Consider the following 20610-nt stretch of genomic DNA (forward strand, 5'->3'; position numbering starts at 1 on the left):
AATAGTTATATATAATTAAAGGCAAACCGAGCAAATTTGTTATTTCAGAAGAGTGTATCAGACTGGGTGCTCTTCGTATGACTCAGTGCCCATGAAGTAGCTCTCAGGTTCAACAGGTTGGTGACCCCCGACCTAGATATCCATCCAGTCCCTTCCGCCCACCAACGTATGTTGTACGTCCTGGCACTTAATGTACGCACTTATTGTACGCACGTAATGTACGTTGTACTTATTCCTAGTGCTTAATTGTGTAGCATCTGCAGTAGCTGCTATCACTGCTGTACGCGGGGAGTGGGTTAGCCTAGCGATTGTTGTACTTGCACGTGGTGCTATGAACATCTTTACTGTACTCGACACAGTTTTATATTGTTTCACTTCTTATGACAAATGTACTTATTGTAAGTCGCTTTGGGTAAAAGCGTCTGCTAAATGCCCTAAATGTAAACGTAAATGTACATGTTCAGCTGGGTTTCAGATAGACGACAGAGAGATGCTGGGGTTAATCTTAGTTTCTGGGTTTATTGATCATAGAAGGTGGGCAGCTCGTTCCCCAGGAACACCTTCTCCTCCACACCGTCCCCGTCGATGGTGACCAGGTAGGCCACGCCCCCGCTGGACCCGTCACGACTCATAGCCAATGAGAGAGCTGGGAGAGAACGCACAACACAGAGGGCATTAACGGTGACATAATATTCACACTTCACCTGGCGTGACCCCTACCTGCTCCTTAATGACCTGTCTCTGTACTGTCTAACCCCTACCTGCTCCTTAATGACCTGTCTCTGTACTGTCTAACCCCTACCTGCATCTTAATGACCTGTCTCTTTACTGTCTAACCCCTACCTGCTCCTTAATGACCTGTCTCTGTACTGTCTAACCCCTACCTGCTCCTTAATGACCTGTCTCTGTACTGTCTAACCCCTACCTGCTCCTTAATGACCTGTCTCTGTACTGTCTAACCCCTACCTGCTCCTTAATGACCTGTCTCTGTACTGTCTAACCCCTACCTGCTCCTTAATGACCTGTCTCTTTACTGTCTAACCCCTACCTGCTCCTTAATGACCTGTCTCTACAGTCTAACCCCTTCCTGCTCCTTAATGACCTGTCTCTGTACTGTCTAACCCCTACCTGCTACTTAATGACCTGTCTCTGTACTGTCTAACCCCTACCTGCTCCTTAATGACCTGTCTCTGTACTGTCTAACCCCTACCTGCTCCTTAATGACCTGTCTCTGTACTGTCTAACCCCTACCTGCTCCTTAATGACCTGTCTCTGTACTGTCTAACCCCTACCTGCTCCTTAATGACCTGTCTCTGTACTGTCTAACCCCTACCTGCTCCTTAATGACCTGTCTCTGTACTGTCTAACCCCTACCTGCTCCTTAATGACCTGTCTCTGTACTGTCTAACCCCTACCTGCTCCTTAATGACCTGTCTCTTTACTGTCTAACCCCTACCTGCTCCTTAATGACCTGTCTCTGTACTGTCTAACCCCTACCTGCTCCTTAATGACCTGTCTGGACTGTTTAATCCCTACCTGCTCCTTAAAGGAGATATCCGGTGTAAAATGGATCTGGGATATGTTTAGTATGATAACGAGCAAAAAAGCGCATGTAGACGTATTCTTAAATCGGCTTTTATTGGCCATTTCTACCAAAACGCATTTGAACTTGGAACGATGGGGGCATGTGATATGGTAAAAACGAAATCGCTATTTCGGATGTCACGCAGAGCTTGTGACATCCGTGAACAACACGCAAGCTCTGTGTTCACCAATCTACTTATCGAGTCTTAAAGACAAGATGGCATCGACGGGTGAACTACTGATGTTGTTGTGTGTAAAAAAAAACCATTTTTAATAAACAATCTTTACACTTAAAAAGCTATCAATGCCTCGTTTTATATTTTAAGACCCTTATTATACTTCCAAGAAGTGTCGGGCTACTTCTTGCCTTAAAAGTGATTTAAAATTACGATTTCGTTTTTACCATAACACCTGCCCCATCGATCCAAGTTCATAGCGTTTTGGTAGAATCGTCTGTCTGTCTGTCTGTCTGTCTGTCTGTCTGTCTGTCTGTCTGTCTGTCTGTCTGTCTGTCTGTCTGTCTGTCTGTCTGTCTGTCTGTCTGTCTGTCTGTCTGTCTGTCTGTCTGTCTGTCTGTCTGTCTGTCTGTCTGTCTGTCTGTCTGTCCGCCTGTCTGTCTATCTGTCTGTCTGTCTGTCTGCCTCTCTGTCTGTCTGTCTGTCTGTCTGTCTGTCTGTCTGTCTGTCTGCCTGCCTGCCTGCCTGCCTGCCTGTCTGTCTTACTGTCCACCACCAGCCGCTGTGTGTCCGTGCGCCCCGCCCCTGCCCGGTACTCTGCGTCCAGGTAGCCGTAGACGTAGGAGCTTCCGGAGCCGCCCAGCGCGAAGGGCTGCCGGGTCAGCAGCCCGCTCAGGGTCGCATACACCTGGGGTCAGAGGTCAGGGGTCAGAGGGCAGGGGTCAGTACATGGTAATATTAGGAATATCAGTATGTATTATGTTCTATAATTAATATGATATCTATAACATATGTGTATAAATATATGTATGTATCTATTTATATATTATATATATATACACACATATATGTCATATATATGCGGATATATTATGTGTGTATCAATCTGGATGTGTGTATAATGTGTAAATGTGTGTATTTATCTGGATATGTGTATAATGTATATTATATATATATATATTAGTGCTGTCAGGCGATTAAAATATTTAATCGCGTTTAATAGCATTAATGTCAGTTAACTCGCGATTAATCGCACATTTCTTTCTATTCTAGATATCCCTTGATTTCGTGCTGCTAGCCTTTTAGTGAGATCAGAGTGTTGAGAAGGACAGTAATAAATATATATTTGATGGATATAAGCAGAGAGACCCGCAGTGAATTCAACCCGGTCCACTTGACATCGGGTAGGTGCATGACAGTGGTAGGCCTACCGTAAAACTTCAATAGCCCAGGCTTTTATTTGTTTCAATCACTGAACTTTCGAACAAAACTCTTGCTCACCAAAAATGGGAAATTTTATTATTTAACATTTATTATTTAAACCAGTAGCCTATGAATATTCCTACCGTACGTAGGCCTAAACACATTACCAGGCTATCGAACAACGCCCACACACCCACCCACACACCAACACCCACACACACACACACACACACACACACACACACACACACACACACACACACACACACACACACACGGTGGCGGAGTGGTAATCGGGAGAGTCGGGAGATTCCCGGTGGGCCGTTAACAGTCCGGGGCTGTCGGGCTGATTACTGCGGGATAACAATATTGCGTTTATAAAAGTTCCTTGCAGCACCGTCCGGCAGCCTGAGCTGTGCACCCGCAACCTCTCACTCACTCAACACAGCACTCACAAGCTGTCAACGTCGCAACCAAGTTGATTTTGTCTAGAGGGGAGTAACTGAGCGGCCCCTCCTGAAGTGGTACAGCCCAGGTGGGCCTTGAACAGCGATTGGTCAGAAAGACGGAACAGCTAATGACAACATTGAACTCTCATGCAGGCTCGAACAGAGTGACTCACAAACACACACACACACTTTTAAGGAGTTATTCACCCGCTCCGTATCCTTGCTTGCCCCAACAAGTTTGTGCGGCGTGCTTGTTGTTTTGTTTCCGGTGTTGCTAGTTCCGGTATGGAGTTGTAGTTTTTCTAACGCGACTAGTTAATGCTAGACAGCAGGTGAAAAAACGACGTTTTCCAAGCCAAAAGAGCGTTAATCGCGCGATAAAAAAATTGACGCCGTTAAACTGACAGCACTAATATATATATGTGTGTATTTATGTGGATGTGTGTATACTGTATATAATATATATATATGTGTGTATCTATGGGGATGTGTTTATTAGGTATATAATGTATATGTGTGTATACTGTATATAATATATATGTGTGTGTGTTTATGTGTGCGTGTATACTGTATATAATATATAAGTGTGTGTCTCTATGTGTGTGTGTGTACTGTATATAATATATATGTGTGTGTGTTTATGTGTGCGTGTATACTGTATATAATATATGTGTGTGTGTGTCTATGTGTGTGTGTGTACTGTATATAATACATGTGTGTGTGTGTGTCTATGTGTGTGTGTGTACTGTATATAATATATGTGTGTGTGTGTGTGTGTGTCTATGTGTGTGTGTGTGTGTAGTGTGTGAGGGCGGTACCTGGCCCCCCCCCCTGCGGTCCCAGCCCCCCACGATCAGGTGGGCCGACAGCTCCTCCTTGTACTGGTACGAGATGTTCTTCACCAGGGTGGCAGCTGAGCACACCAGGGGGTCCTCACCCAGCTCCATGCTGACACACACACACACACACACACACACACACACACACACACACACACACACACACACACACACACACACACACACACGTACAGGTATACAGACACACACACACACACACACACACACACACACACACACACACACACACACACACACACACACAGGTACAGGTATACAGGCACAAACACACACACACAGGTACACACACACACACACACACACACACACACACACACACACACATGCACACATGCAGGCACGCAGGAACACGTGCATCTTGTTTCAACGTCAATATGAAGAAAGAGAGACGTAATGAGATGCGTAAATTGATCCGTCCGAAGTGAACCCCTGAACGAAGGTTGGCTTCACCTGTCTCACCCGCGCGTCATCTGTCTCACCCCTGCGTCGCGCGTCTCACCTGTGCACGTCCAGCTGGTAGTTCACGGCCTCGGCGATGGTCTGCGCGTCGGCGGCGGAGCCCGACAGCGCGCAGTAGATGCGGTCGTGCAGCGGCGACAGTTTGTTCATCACGCGGTTCACCACCGAGGCCCTGAGGGGGAAGGGCAGCTGTAGGCCGGCTGGACGGAGCACGCGCACACACACACACACACACACACACACACACACACACACACACACACACACACACACACACACACACACACACACAGCACGCAGGCACCTACCCTGCAGAAACCCGAGAATCGGACCCCAGCACGACTCCTCCGTCGAACTCCACGGCGATGATAGTGGTCTGGAGGAAAAACAGAAAAACATGTCGTTCCTCCAGGGTCAGGGAAACCCGGTGTACAAACAAACAGCGCGCCGGCTCCTAACGACCTACCCCTGTCTTGACCTCCTCGGACAGCCATTCCGGGCCCTGTTCCTCCAACATGCTGGCTGGTACGGCTGTTCCCTGAGTAGGAAAGCTGCTTTGTCGAAGGGAACGCGCGATGGTTCCGCGCGTCAAAGTGAAAGTGAAACCGCGTCGTTCGCCGCGCGCCCCCGGAGCAAGATCTAACCCGCGCGCCGGAAGGTCCGCACCAGTCAGACCATTTCCTCGTCCAGGTTCGATCCTATCTAGTAGTGGGCTGGCCTAGAGGGGATTCTCACACGGCGTGTCCATCCAATATAGCGCATTACAATCCTGCAAATATATTTTGATATTCTGGTAATACACAACAGCCCACCTTCATATCAGAGATAGACCTTATGATTCAATCCAATGTCATGGTGCACAGGCGAATAAAGGACAACACGACATTTAGACCAATTTTGAATTTATAGGCAACAGACACAAACACACACTTGACACAGAACCCTCCCAGACTGAAGACGTCACCCAACCGAAGGCTTTAATGTAGTGAACTCTTTGGCCCTCTATTGAGTCCTCATCAAGCCGTGTTCTGTGGTCCGTGTGAGGGCGGGCTCGGTCTCTGGAACGGGAGGCCCTCCGATCCCCGGCCTCCGTCACTCGTCATGGAACTTGGGCAGCTTGTTGCCGGGGATGACTACATGCTCCGCCCCCTCCTCCGTGATGACCACCAGGTGGGCCACGCCCCCGCTGACATTGTCCCGGCCCATGGCCAAGGCCAGAGCTGCAGGGAGAAGAGTGCTTTAATGTGGGCCAGATAGCTAACATCAGATACACACTACCATAGCAGACCTTTATTATGGACCAGATAGCTAACATCAGACACACACTAGCTGTGTTCGAAATCGTTCCCCATTCACTCACTCACTATTCCCTATATAGTGTTCATGATATAGTGCACTATGTAGGGAACGAACAAACGAGGATTCTGACTACTACATTTCTAAACGTAATTTGCGTCAGTAAATGCGCCGGGTATTTGTGTGACGCAGACAGATGCGCCCACATCATGTAAACAAACCGGGCACTCACGAGGAAAGCTGGAGGTTGTATTGATGTTGAATGTTACATTTCCTTGAACAAGGTTTTGCTGAATGTTACATTTTCTATGTTCAATCCCAAATAAATTGTTGACATTTCTAAACGAAAGCCGGAGACTCCATCATTAAATGTATTCGTTTTCGCGTTTATTCAGCTTCTCTTCTCCTCCGGAAAAACACGACCGCATTGCATTATGGTATACGGGAGTAACATGTAGGGAACATCGTATGAACACTAAAATGGTGGGTATTTTAAGTGCACTGTATAGTGCATGAAATTAACCACTGAGAATTGGAACACCACGACAAAATGGCGAGCACCCTATATAGTGCTATATCCGTGATAGGGAACGATCTCGATCACAGCTACTACCATAGAAGGGCTTCAATGTGGACCAGATTATAGCTAACATCTGACGCACACTATCATAGAAGAGCTTTTATCTGGACCGGATTATAGCTAACATCTGACGCACACTATCATAGAAGAGCTTTTATCTGGACCGGATTATAGCTAACATCTGACGCACACTATCATAGAAGAGCTTTTATCTGGACCGGATTATAGCTAACATCTGACGTACACTATCATAGAAGAGCTTTAATGTTGACCAGATTATCGAGAATATCCAGAGAAAACCATATCAATTGCACGGTTAGTCATGGGTCCATAGAACCACGTCACCGGGACCAGCGTTACCGTTGGCAACTGCTCTGGTCCAAGGGGCGGTGCTAGAACCATGTCACCGGGACCAGCGTTACCGTTGGCAACTGCTCTGGTCCAAGGGGCGGTGCTAGAACCACGTTACCGGGACCAGCGTTACCGTTGGTGACGAACTGCAGCCCCTCCTCCCGGGTCATGTGGGGGCGGTACTTGGCGTCGGTGTAGCCGTAGATGTAGGTGCTGCCGGAGCCGGCGATGGTGAACGGCTGACTGATCAGCATGCCCCCAAGAGACACCACGTAGACCTGGGGACAACAAGACCCACGTCAGACTCACCTAGACCCACCTAGACCTCCCTAGACCCACCTAGATCCACCTAGACCCACCTAGACCCACCTAGACCTCCCTAGACCCACCTAGATCCACCTAGACCCCCCTAGACCCCCTAGACCCACGTCAGACCTCCCTAGATCCCCCTAGACCCCCCTAGACTCACCTAGATCCACCTAGACCCACCTAGACCCCCTAGACCCACCTAGACCCACCTAGACCTCCCTAGACCCACCTAGATCCACCTAGACCCACCTAGACCCCCTAGACCCACCTAGACTCACCTAGACCCCCCTAGACTCACCTAGACCCCCCTAGACCCACCTAGACCCACCTAGACCTCCCTAGACCCACCTAGATCCACCTAGACCCACCTAGACCCACCTAGATCCACCTAGACCCACCTAGACCCCCCTAGACCCACCTAGACCCACCTAGACTCACCTAGATCCACCTAGACCCCCTAGACTCACCTAGACCCCCCTAGACCCACCTAGACCCCCCTAGACCCACCTAGACCCACCTAGACTCACCTAGACCCCCTAGACCCACCTAGACTCACTTAGACCCCCCTAGCCCCACCTAGACCCACCTAGACTCACTTAGACCCACCTAGACCCACCTAGACCCACCTAGACCCCCCTAGACCCACCTAGACCCCCCTAGACTCACCTAGACCCACCTAATTCACCTAGACCCACCTTGACCCACCTAGACCCCCCTAGACCCACCTAGACCCACCTAGACCCCCCTAGACCCACCTAGACCCCCCTAGACTCACCTAGACCCACCTAGACCCACCTAGACCCCCCTAGACCCACCTAGACCCCCCTGGTCCCACCTAGACCCACCTAGACCCACCTAGACCCCCTGACTATGCATGCTTCTGAGTGACTAAGTGGCCTTGTGGAGGCCTGTTTTCAGGCTGCAGGCCGGGGTGCAGCCTGGGCCGCGGTTTGAAAGGAGTCCCCACCTGCGGGCCTTTCTGAGGGTCCCAGCCGGCCGTGATGAAGCCAGCCTGGAGCTCGTCCTTGTTGTGGTAGCAGAGCTTCCTCAGCAGAGAGGCTGCTGCTATCACCCGGGGAGGAGCCTCCATCTGAACACTGGGGAGGGCGAGAGACATAGAGACGTAGAGGCAGAGTGGTGAGAGAGAGGGAGAGAGAGAGAGAGAGACACAGAGGCAGAGTGGTGAGAGAGAGAGAGAGAGAGAGAGAGAGAGAGAGAGAGAGAGAGAGAGAGAGAGAGGGAGAGAGGGAGAGAGAGAGAGACATACACTGGCAGTGAAGCTCAACTCACTGTGTTAGTAGCGTACCAGTCAGTGCTAGCAGCCTTCCTGTTCTAGCACTGCTAGCAGGGCTAGTAGCGTACCTGTGCTATCAGTGATAGTAGCGTACCTGTGTTATCAGTGCTATTAGCGTACCTGTGCTATCAGTGCTATTAGCGTACCTGTGCTAGCGGTGCTAGTAGCTTACTAGTGGTGCTTACAGCGTACCTGTGCTATCGGTGCTAGCAGTGTACCTGTGCTATCGGTGCTAGCAGCGTACCTGTGCTATCGGTGCTAGCAGTGTACCTATGCTAGCGTTGCTAGTAGCGTACCTGTGCTAGCGGTGCTAGTAGCGTACCTGTGCTATCAGTCTTAGCCGCGTACCTGTGCAGGTTGAGCTGGAAGCTGGCGGTCTTCAGGACGGCCTGGGCGTCGGCCAGCGAGCCGGCCATGCAGCAGAAGATCCTTTGGTGCACCTGGACCAGCTTGTTGATGGTCTTAGACGACACCGTCTCCCTGGGGACAGAGGGGGAGGGGTTAGCCCCACGACCAGGAGGAAGGGGAGGGGTTAGCCCCACGACCAGGAGGAAGGGGAGGGGTTATCACCACGACCAGGACGAAGGGGAGGGGTTATCACCACGACCAGGAGGAAGGGGAGGGCTTATCATCACGACCAGGAGGAAGGGGAGGGGTTATCATCACAACCAGGAGGAAGGGGAGGGGTTATCACCACGACCAGGAGGAAAGGGAGGAGCCATCCGTGACCATACTCACCCCCCCATGGTGGCCCGCGAGTCCGATCCGATGATGACGCCGCCGTCGAAGGTCACGGCCATGATGGTGGTCTGGGGGGGAGGGGCAGGGGGCGTGGCCTCGTTTAGAACTGTTGTCATTTCTAATTTATATTATTACAATGCTATACTGTAATGTACAATACTATTCACACTATTATTATAATGCTATACTGTATTCACACTATTATAACAATGCTATACTGTAATATACAATACTATTCACACTATTATTATAATGCTATACTGTAATATGCAATACTATTCACTTTTATTACAATGCTATACTGTAGTGTACAATACTATTCACACTTTTATTACAATTCTATACTGTAGTATACAATACTATTCACACTTTTATTACAATGCTATACTGTAATATACAATACTATACACACTATTATTATAATGCTATACTGTAGTATACAATACTATTCACACTTTTATTACAATGCTATACTGTAGTATACAATACTATTCACACTATTATTAGAATGCTATACTGTATTCACACTATTATTAGAATGCTATACTGTAATATACAATACTATTCACATTATTATTATAATGCTATGCTGTAATATACAATACTATTCAAACTATTATTATGATTGTTGATTTTGTTTTTTAAACTGCCCTGTAAGGTGACCTTGGGTGCTTTGAAAGGCGCCCTCAAATAAAATGAATTATTATTATTATTATTATTATTATTATTATTATTATTATTATTATTATAATGCTATGCTGTACTATACAATACTATTCACACTATTATAACAATGCTATACTGTAATATGCAACACTATTCACACTATTATTATAATGCTATACTGTAATATACAATACTATTCACACTATTGTTATAATGCTATGCTGTAACATACAATACTATTCAAACTATTATTATAATGCTATGCTGTACTATACAATACTATTCACACTATTATAACCATGCTACTCTGTAATATGCAATATTATTCACACTTTTATTACAAAAGACCAATATCTTCCACAGCCATGTTATGGTTCAATGAACGCGTTGTTGTAGTTTACAGCTCATGTTTGAGAAGCATTTACTTGTTCAGTCAGAGGGGGCGGGACACGGGATGGAAATAGACAGCATCTCTAGCGGAAGTCCCGCCCTCTCCCTCGCCTCGAGGCGCTCAGCCCATGCAACTAAACGGATGTCGCTCCTTCCGAAGCATGCTCGGAAGTCCCGACCTCTCCCTCACTAATAACGCTTATTGGGGCATCCCGTCCAGGCGTTGGGACGCAAACGCCTGGAAGAGGTCAGTTCAGGTGATGTGAGATATTACAGCTTTCGCAGAGCTGTCTTATCATTTAGTAAGAGGTCACGGATCGTTGGTAAACTTTAACGAAAGTCTTTAAGTTAAGGGTGCGGTGTTGGACTGGTTATGTGACGTCGGTCCCCGGGTCCCTGAGCTTCCCCACTAGAAACTAGCGCCAATCTCGGATCATATACAAAACAGGGGTTTGTGTTTTATACACAAATGCATTTTAATGCACAATGAGCCCGTCTCCCTGTTGACGATAATCAGAGGAGTCGATTAGACGGCTTCAAGTCAAGCGACCAAACTCGGAGATCCATTTTCGTTAAAATGGAAACCTTATTCCACGCGTTTAAACGCATCTTTAAATTATATTCAGAGTTTGGGGTAACCTATAAGAATCAGGATAACCTATAATAATCAGGATCACCTGCCAGGTGTCTCTTTCTGCAAAGCCCTAGTGTTCTGTGTCGTCTGTTCCGCGGTTGAAAAGATAAATGTTAAAACAAGTTGGAGTCGAACACGCACCTTATGGCCACTCATCGAGCGGACACTAATAAAGACGGTTTAAGTTTCTCCTCATTAAGATAATTATGCTTAAAGGCTCCGACTCACCCCGGTGCTGACTCCCCTGACCGCCGCGTCGTGCTCCATGTTGTCACTCCTCCTCCAGACAGAGCAGCTTGACGGAACAGCTCCCGGTCCTGATGAGTCTCTTCGGCGGTGAGATGAGTCTCCTCCGCAGCCCCCTGCAGCCCCCAAGCCCCGGCTTCAGCTTCGACCTGACGGAACGGTAAGCTGCTGGAGCGGGTCTCCTGTCTCACGAAGGGTCGGGAAATGAATTATATCACCGAGTTTCGCGTCGACTCTCTATCGGGAACTTCAAAAGTGAAAGTGAAACGGTTTAAATCAAACTGCGTAGGCCACGAGGACTGACCGTTTAGGTGTTTTTTTGTGCCATGGAGGTTTATGTCTAAATGATGATGTGATCGTGGTGCCCCCCCCCACCCCGCAGGAACGCTGTTCTGGGCCGGCTCCTGGAGGGGTCACCCCCCCCACGGCCCGTGAAGACGGGGACCACCATATCCGGAATTGTGTTCAGGGTACGGGTCCGACCTGCTGTCCCCACACACACCTCGACCAGCTCGGAGCCTGATTTGTAGTGTAGTGTTTGTATGTTAAACAGTGTCTGTGCTTATGTGTGCGTGTTTGTCTGTGTGTGTGTGTGCATGTGTGTGCCGGCGTGTGTGTACTTGCGTGTGTGTTAACGTTTGTGTGTGTGTGTGTGTGTGCTTGCCATGCGTGTGTGTGCGCGTGTGTGTATGTATATGTTTGTGTGTGTGTGTGTGTGTGTGTGTGTGTGTGTGTGTGTGTGTGTGTGTGTGTGTGTGTGTGTGTGGATGTGTGTGTCAGGATGGTGTGGTCCTTGGAGCCGACACCAGGGCGACCTCGGGCGACGTTGTGGCTGATAAGATGTGTGCTAAGATCCACCGCATCTCTGCTAACATGTAGTGAGTAACACACACAGAGACACACACACACACACACACACACACACACACACACACAGACACACACACACACACACACACACACACACACACACACACACACACTGTAGACCTGGTCTACAGCTAGACCAGGTCTAGCTGTGGACCAGGCTAGACCAGGTCTAGCTGTAGACCAGGTCTAGACCAGCTCCAGAGCAGCTCTCCCCCGTGTGGCCCAGCTGCTGCGGAGCCGGGACGGCGGCTGACACCCAGAAGACGACGGACCTCCTGGCCTCCAACCTCGCCCTGTTCAGCCTCAACAGCCAGCGGGCCCCGCGCGTCCTGATGGCCGCCAGCATCCTGCAGGACACGCTCTACAGGTGGGTGTTACCGGGGCCGCCGGGCTGGGGGGATCAGTTACACAGCTGTGGGGGGGCCCAAGGCAGAGGGGGGGGGGGGGGCATGGGAACAATAAATTGAAAAGAAAAAATTATGTCTGTAGAATTTTCTATCATTCTACCGATGGTAGAAGGAGCTGCAATTGCCCCCCCCCCCCCCCCCCCCCCCCCCCCACCGGCAACAATTGTCCTTCCTCCCATCCCCCCCCTCCCCCCTACAATTCTGCGCAGGGGGCTGGTAGGGGGAATTCGGGGGGGGGCCATCAGTACCTCTTGTACACAGGGCCCAGAATTTGCTACTACGGCCCTGGGTGTTACACACGCTGAACAGGTGGGTGTTACACGCGCTGAACAGGTGGGTGTTACACACGCGCTACAGGTGCGTGTTACACACGCGCTACAGGTGCGTGTTACACACGCGCTACAGGTGGGTGTTACACACGCTGAACAGGTGGGTGTTACACACGCGCTACAGGTGGGTGTTACACACGCTGAACAGGTGGGTGTTACACACGCGCTACAGGTGCGTGTTACACACGCGCTACAGGTGGGTGTTACACACGCGCTACAGGTGGGTGTTACACACGCGCTACAGGTGGGTGTTACACGCGCTGAACAGGTGGGTGTTACACACGCGCTACAGGTGGGTGTTACACACGCGCTACAGGTGGGTGTTACACACGCGCTACAGGTGGGTGTTACACACCTTGACTTCATGATCTTTTGCAATACAAATGAATACTATACTAAAGGTCAAGCTTAAACCTATATTAACAACGCTGAAATTAATGATAGTAATAATAATAATAATAATACATTTAATTTAGAGGCGCCTTTCAAGACACCCAAGGTCACCTTACAGAGCATATAGTCATCATAAATCATTTAAAAAACAAGACATTGTGGAAAAAATAAATAAATAAATCAATAAACATAATAAATAAAAAATAAATAAAACAAAAAAAGACAAATTGAACTCATTCAACAAAGCAAACTCCTGGGGGTCATCGTGGACAGTGGTCTGAAATGGTCTGACCATATCGACCTGGCCTCCAGAAGATCTGCTGAGTCGCTGGGCATATCGAGGAAGGTTTGTCACTGAATTCACGCCTCTGCTCATCTGACCTTACCGTAATATAGTCCGGGCAGTGACTCATCCTACCTACAAATCACAAAGAAGACATTTCTTAGGTTGATATCTCACTCAAGTAGATAGACCCCATCTGCACCCCTTTTTGAACAATATCATTTGATACCTATTGATAAAGTGAACGCATATCAAACACGTTGACTCGCCAATAAGTTCATATATAGAAAACTAGATCTTCCAGTCACTCTCCAGAACATATTTATTTCCACATCGGACACACAGACAGAAACAGAAACAACCGCCTACTCCTACCAGGCACGAGGGCTTCTAGGCACCGGTTTGATGTGTCCCCCAGAGGCCCGAGCTCTGGAGTGAATTAAGCCCAGAGCTAAGACCTATTCCATCCTACACTGCATCCGAAAAGCAACTGAGGAATCATCTACCGGCTACCTGAAACTCCTCTTCAAGAATTTCTCTTGTACAAGCCTCTTGTACGAACTCTGTACAAGCCTACGCCCCCGCCTTGAACGGACGTTGTCATTTGTGCTAGGCAAATAAACTCTAAACCTCTACAGGTGTGTGTGTTAGACGGGCTGTACAGGTGTGTGTGTTAGACACGCTGTACAGGTGTGTGTTAGACACGCTGTACAGGTGTGTGTTAGACACGCTGTACAGGTGGGTGTTAGACGCTGTGTCTCAGTGTGTGTATCAGTGTGTGTTACATTGTGTGTAACATTGTGTGTAACATTGTGTGTATCAGTGTGTGTATCACTGTGTGTATAATTGTGTGTGTGCTGCGTTGTGTGTCTCCAGGTACGGCGGTCAGATCGGGGCCCATCTGATCCTGGGGGGCGTGGACTACTCGGGGGCCCACCTGTACACGGTGGGGCCGTACGGCAGTGTGAACAAGCTGCCCTTCGTCTCCATGGGTCAGGGGCCTTCACATTAAGAGCGCTGGTTTGCTTGTTGTTGATGTGGATGTTGTTGTGATCATCGATTCATTCTGATGGCTTCAGGACCCGCTCTTTAGATGGGCTCTGTTTGGTTAGGAGCACCTCATTAAGACTACCCAGGACTTTAGTCAGGAGTCAGGGCTACTTTACAGGACTACTATACAGGACTACTTTACAGGACTACTTTAGTCAGGACTACTATACAGGACTACTTTACAGGACTACTTTAGTCAGGACTACTTTACAGGACTACTTTAGTCAGGACTACTTTAGTCAGGACTACTTTACAGGACTACTTTAGTCAGGACTACTTTACAGGACTACTTTAGTCAGGACTACTTTAGTCAGGACTACTATACAGGACTACTATACAGGACTACTTTAGTCAGGACTACTTTAGTCAGGACTACTTTACAGGACTACTTTACAGGACTACTTTAGTCAGGACTACTTTACAGGACTACTTTAGTCAGGACTACTATACAGGACTACTTTAGTCAGGACCACTTTTGTCAGGACCACTTTAGTCAGGACTACTTTACAGGACTACTTTACAGGACTACTTTACAGGACCTCCAGTTCAGGGGTTGAACCTGCGGATTCTCCTCAGGTTCCGGTTCAATGGCGGCTCTGGGCATCTTGGAGGACCGCTACAAACCCGACATGGAGGTACTGTCTAACCCCTACCTGCTCCTTAATGACCTGTCTCTACAGTCTAACCCCTACCTGCTCCTTAATGACCCGTCTCTGTACTGTCTAACCCCTACCTGCTCCTTAATGACCTGTCTCTACAGTCTAACCCCTACCTGCTCCTTAATGACCTGTCTCTGTATTGTCTAACCCCTACCTGCTCCTTAATGACCTGTCTGTGTACTGTCTAACCCCTACCTGTTCCTTAATGACCTGTCTCTGTACTGTCTAACCCCTACCTGCTCCTCAATGACCTGTCTCTGTACTGTCTAACCCCTACCTGCTCCTTAATGACCTGTCTCTGTACTGTCTAACCCCCACCTGCTCCTTAATGACCTGTCTCTGTACTGTCTAACCCCTACCTAGTCCTTAATGACCTGTCTATGTACTGTCTCACCCCTACCTGCTCCTTAATGACCTTTCTCTGTACTGTCTAACCCCTACCTGCTCCTTAATGACCTGTCTCTGTACTGTCTAACCCCTACCTGCTCCTTAATGACCTGTCTCTGTACTGTCTAACCCCCACCTGCTCCTTAATGACCTGTCTCTGTACTGTCTAACCCCTACCTGCTCCTTAATGACCTGTCTATGTACTGTCTAACCCCTACCTGCTCCTTAATGACCTGTTTTATGACTAAATAGTAATCCCTCTGTCTCTCCCTCCCCCCTCTCCCCCTCCCTCTCCCTCTCTCTCTCTCTCTCTCTCTCTCTCTCTCTTTCTCTCTCTTTCTCTCTCTCTCTCTCTCTCTCTCTCCCTCCCTCTCTCTCTCCCCCCCCTCTCTCTCTCTCTCTCTCTCTCTCTCTCCCCCCCCCTCTCTCTCTCTCTCTCCCCCCCCCCCCTCTCTCTCTCCCTACCTCCCTCCCACTCTCTCGCCCCAGGTGGAGGAGGCCAAGGTGTTGGTGAGGGACTCCGTCCAGGCGGGGATCATGGGTGACCTTGGCTCTGGGAGCAACGTGGACCTGTGTGTCATCACCGCCCAGGCTGTGGACTACATCCGGCCCTACCAGGAGTCCCAGTACACCAACGGGAGGTCCGCCGCCTCCTCCTGCTCCCTTTCTTCCTATCTCCTCCTCCCTTTCCTCCTCTCTCCCCCTCCTCCTCCCTTTCCTCCTCTCTCCCCATCCTCCTCCCTTTCCTCCTCTCTCCCTCTCCTCCTCCCTTTCCTCCTCTCTCCCTTTCCTCCTCTCTCCCCCTCCTCCTCCCTTTCCTCCTCTCTCCCCCTCCTCCCTTTCCTCCTCTCTCCCCCTCCTCCCTTTCCTTCTCTCTCCCCCTCCTCCTCCCTTTCCTCCTCTCTCCCCCTCCTCCTCCTCCCTTTTTTCTTCTCTCCCCCTCCTCCTCCTCCCTCTCTCCCCCCTCCTCTTCCTCCCTTTGTAACTGTGTTGCTGTTTGTTTGTTTTGTAAAGTGCTATTTAAATAAAGTGTAATATTATTATTATTATTATTAATATTATTATTATATATCCTCAAAACACGTAGGACACACATAATATGTATCCACAAATAGTATTGGAGAGAAGTTTTAAGTATTAAGTACATTTTTATTCAAGGTTCATTCCGTTTCCTCCTCTAGAGACCGGAAGTACAAGTACCCTCCCGGCACCACAGCACTCCTGTCGGAAAAAGTAGTCCCTCTGCGGCTGGAATTGGTGACCGAAGCGGTTCAGCGGATGGAAACTCACTAGCAGCACAGCTGCCCAGCGTCCTCTCTGCTCACACTAGGAACTGCATCGTATCAATACTCCAAATCACCCAGTATATCACTGCGCTGTGTTGATGGGAATGTGTGTGTGTGTCCGTGTGTGTGACATTATACAGACAATACTGATTAAAACTTTGAATAAAATGATTTTGGTATGCATCTGTGTTTTGATCCATTGATAGTTGTTATCGGCTCATAATGCTATCTTAGTCATACTTATATGACCATAACATAAAAAGACATAACATACCAAACTAGCAGATTTGGCGATTAAACGAATTAGTCTGAAGCGTCAGTGCGCTGCTCTTAAAGGCTAAACCCGAGAGATCAGAGCCTGTAACCATACTTTAATGTAATGGGATTCATTGCGTCCACAATAAACACGGTGCACAACAGGTACTGTAACATGACCCGTGTGTGTCCGTCGGCCCGTCTCGGGACTGATTTACTTTCGCTTTGGAGACCGGAAGGCGCGTGAGGCTCTCGACCGCGCGCATCAGACGCTTCAGCCTCCGCTTCAACCTCACCTCCGAGTCCGCACCATGGCTCTGCTCAGCTTCAGCGGCTATAGACCTGACTCCAGACCCTATGGACCCTCCGTTGGGGGGGCCCGGAGCCTCACGGACCGAGCCAGTCACTACACCTTCGGGACCAGGTCTCCGGAGCTGGCCCTCCCGCTGGGCCTGGACGTGAGTATCTTCTGATGAGGTCGGTGCTTTTACCGAGTTCTCCGAGTCTGCTTCATCCCGTCATGTGCTGCGCGCGGAACGCGTCGCTTTGCCCAGGTGCGTTTTGAGGCATTTTACGCGTCTTGTTTTCACGGGTCCATGCCTTTACGTCATATAGCTCTATTTAGACTTTTCTTTCACTTTCTCCCAACTCCAGTTTCGAATCAGTAGGGAACGTGTCGCACGCGAGTTGATGTGTTAAGAGTGTCCACTACTAGACCACTAGTGACAGGCCCGTCGCGAGAAGGCAAGCAAACCAAGCAATTGCTTGGGGCCCCGAGGCAACAACTGGTTATGAATAAAATGCAACGACAAACTGATCGGCGATCGGCCTAGGCGACCTAGTCGGTCGCTTAGGACGGTAAATGTGTTGAGGGCCCCCTCTGGTGGCGCTCTTAAGGAACAGACAAGGTGCGTATTGAAACTCTCCCTGTAGTAAGCGCTCAGTAGGGAACGTGTCACACGCAAGTTGATATATGTGTTAAGAGTGTCCACTAGACCACTAGAGTCTGATCAACTTCAATCTAAAGAGATCCACCTCAATCTATATCCACTTCAATCTAAAACAACTAGAGATCCACTTCAAACTAAAGAGATCCACCGTCATCTATAGCCACGATAGATCCACTTATATAAAAAGAGATCCACTTCAAAAGAGATCTACTTCAATCTTAAGAGATCTACTAAAATCTAAACCACTAGAGATCCACTTCAATCTAAAGAGATTCACTACAATCTAAAGAGTTCCACTTCACTCTAAAGAGATCCTCTTCAATCTAAAGAGATCCACCTCAATCTGAAGAGATCCACTTCAATCTAAAGCAGAGGTCTTCAACGAGGGGTCCGCGACCCCTAGGGGGTCCGCAGAGGTACTGCAGGGTGGGGTCGCGGTCGTTTGGGTTGATTAGACATTTTTTAAAATCCCCCCCGTAATTTCTTCCACAAATTGAAATGTCTTTAAATACACATTAACATGAATCCAACACACTAGCCGCGTTTACATGGACACTTTTGATCCGATTTCTAATCAGAATAGATCTATTCCTATCATGCGATCTGAAATAACTATATATATGGGATTTACAGGAGTGGTAAGCATACATTCATACGTACGGTCTCTCGCGCTCACCTGACACATCTGGACTGGGTGCGACATTTTTATGTATTTGATTTTAATGAAAGCCCAGCAGGAGAGAGCTGTTCTCTGCCTGTTCCTTCAATGAAGGGACAGCACAGCGACGTCAGGTTCTCATCTGGTCTTTATGTCTACCCCCTCCTCTGCCGAATACAAAACGTATTTGGATGAGAGTGAGCAGCCAAGACTGTTGGGAGAGAGAGAGTGCTGTTATGTAAGGGATAATGTACAGAACGCCGGTCATTATCGGGAAAATAAGCGATCAGCAGAGAAATAGTCCGCCAAAGACGTTGACGTCGCTTAGCAACCGGACACGCTGGGGTTGATAAGTTACCGGACTGCTCGCGGAGTAAAAGAAAGACACTAACAAACATCAATAATTTTCGTTTCCACATTTATGTTTTTAAAAATGTCCATTTGACTAGCTTTTATGCATGATGACATGCAATTGACAGACATTGTTGATCTTGGCAGGTATCAGTTTATTATGTTATGTTCTGTTTATGAATGGCAGTGGCATGGCCACCCTACTCACTGTACCTTGCACATGTTTAAAATAAAAACATGAATATATGAACCTGTGTACTATTTGAATATCTTAGTATTGAATGCAAAATAACACGGTACATTTATACATGGCACTATAGGACCAGTTTAATATCAAACACGTTGTATACGATATATAAGTAGGGGGTCCCCGCTCCATCTCTCCATCAGTTTGGGGGTCCTTGAGGACCCCTGCTCTAAAGCCACTAGAGATCCACTTCAGTCTAAAGAGGTCCTCTCCCCCCCAGACCGCGGGCTTCCTGGCGCGCTGCGGCCGGGCCGGGGGTCCGGAGGCCCCGGGGGGCATCGAGCTGAACCACGGGACCACCACGCTGGCCTTCAAGTTCCGCCACGGGGTGATCGTGGCGGTGGACTCCAGGGCGTCGGCGGGCAGCTACATCGGTGAGGCTAACCCTGCTACCCCCCCCCCCGCGGCGCGCTAACCCCCAGCGGCCTGTTAACCCCCCGCTGCGCGCTAACCCCCAGCGGTGCGCTATCCCCCCGCAGGGCGCTAGCCCCCAGCGGCGCGCTAACCCCCTGCGGCGCGCTAGCCCCCCGTGGCGCGCTAACCCCCAGCAGCACGCGGCGCGCTAACCCCCAGCGGCCCGCGGCACGCTAACCCCCAGCGTCCCGTGGCGCGCTAACCCCCAGCGTCCCGCGGCGCGCTAACCCCCTGCAGCCCGCGGCGCGCTAACCCCCAGCGTCCCGCGGCGCACTAACCCCCTGCAGCCCGCGGCGCGCTAACCCCCAGCGTCCCGCGGCGCGCTAACCCCCAGCGGCCCGCGGCGCGCTAACATGAGCGTCTGTCTTGCAGCGTCCAAGGAGGCGAACAAGGTGATCGAGATCAACCCCTTCCTGCTGGGGACCATGTCAGGAAGCGCTGCCGACTGCCAGTACTGGGAGAGGCTGCTGGCCAAGGAGTGCAGGTCTGTCTGCCTCTCTGTCTGTCTGTCTGTCTGCCTCTCTGTCTGTCTGCCTCTCTGTCTGTCTGTCTGTCTGTCTGTCTGTATGCCTCTCTGTCTGTCTGTCTGCCTCTCTGTCTGTCTGTCTGTCTGTCTGTCTGTCTGTCTGTCTGTCTGCCTCTCTGTCTGTCTGCCTCTCTGTCTGTCTGTCTGTCTGTCTGTCTGTCTGTCTGTCTGTCTGTATGCCTCTCTGTCTGTCTGCCTCTCTGTCTGTCTGTCTGTCTGTCTGTCTGTCTGTCTGTCTGTCTGTCTGTCTGTCTGCCTGTCTGTCTGTCTGCCTCTCTGTCTGTCTGCCTCTCTGTCTGTCTGTCTG

General features: G+C 49.4%; 4 protein-coding genes across 4 annotated transcripts in view; 2 read left to right on the forward strand and 2 right to left on the reverse strand.

Moving 5' to 3' along the window:
* Nucleotides 1–477: 477 nt before the first annotated feature.
* On the reverse strand, nucleotides 478–5521 carry psmb9a (proteasome 20S subunit beta 9a). The gene is made up of 6 exons (XM_056582681.1): nucleotides 5198–5521; nucleotides 5040–5107; nucleotides 4772–4903; nucleotides 4231–4360; nucleotides 2307–2448; nucleotides 478–646 (listed from the first exon to the last, which is right to left on the reverse strand). Exons 1-6 carry the CDS (start codon nucleotides 5246–5248, stop codon nucleotides 519–521), a joined length of 651 nt encoding a protein of 216 aa, XP_056438656.1. The 5' UTR covers nucleotides 5249–5521; the 3' UTR covers nucleotides 478–518.
* Nucleotides 5522–5613: 92 nt separating this feature from the next.
* psmb12 (proteasome 20S subunit beta 12) lies at nucleotides 5614–11559 on the reverse strand. Its single transcript, XM_056582682.1, has 6 exons — nucleotides 11221–11559; nucleotides 9300–9370; nucleotides 8910–9041; nucleotides 8235–8364; nucleotides 7092–7236; nucleotides 5614–5951 (listed from the first exon to the last, which is right to left on the reverse strand). Exons 1-6 carry the CDS (start codon nucleotides 11257–11259, stop codon nucleotides 5824–5826), a joined length of 645 nt encoding a protein of 214 aa, XP_056438657.1. The 5' UTR covers nucleotides 11260–11559; the 3' UTR covers nucleotides 5614–5823.
* On the forward strand, nucleotides 10494–17104 carry psmb13a (proteasome 20S subunit beta 13a). The gene is made up of 9 exons (XM_056582669.1): nucleotides 10494–10605; nucleotides 11279–11398; nucleotides 11621–11708; nucleotides 12019–12116; nucleotides 12335–12475; nucleotides 14397–14512; nucleotides 15147–15205; nucleotides 16106–16257; nucleotides 16798–17104. The coding sequence occupies exons 1-9, from the start codon at nucleotides 10520–10522 to the stop codon at nucleotides 16907–16909; spliced, it is 972 nt and encodes a 323-aa protein (XP_056438644.1). The 5' UTR covers nucleotides 10494–10519; the 3' UTR covers nucleotides 16910–17104.
* Nucleotides 17105–17381: 277 nt separating this feature from the next.
* The window catches only part of psmb8a (proteasome 20S subunit beta 8A), a 12240-nt gene continuing 9011 nt past the window's right edge, over nucleotides 17382–20610 (forward strand). The window contains exons 1-3 of the mRNA XM_056582672.1: nucleotides 17382–17615; nucleotides 19584–19737; nucleotides 20150–20261. Coding sequence (XP_056438647.1) covers nucleotides 17469–17615; nucleotides 19584–19737; nucleotides 20150–20261 — 413 coding nt within the window. The 5' untranslated portion in view covers nucleotides 17382–17468. The remainder of the gene's footprint in view (nucleotides 17616–19583; nucleotides 19738–20149; nucleotides 20262–20610) is intronic.

The sequence above is a fragment of the Gadus chalcogrammus genome, chromosome 22 (assembly GCF_026213295.1).
Source record: "Gadus chalcogrammus isolate NIFS_2021 chromosome 22, NIFS_Gcha_1.0, whole genome shotgun sequence".
NCBI lineage: Eukaryota > Metazoa > Chordata > Actinopteri > Gadiformes > Gadidae > Gadus > Gadus chalcogrammus.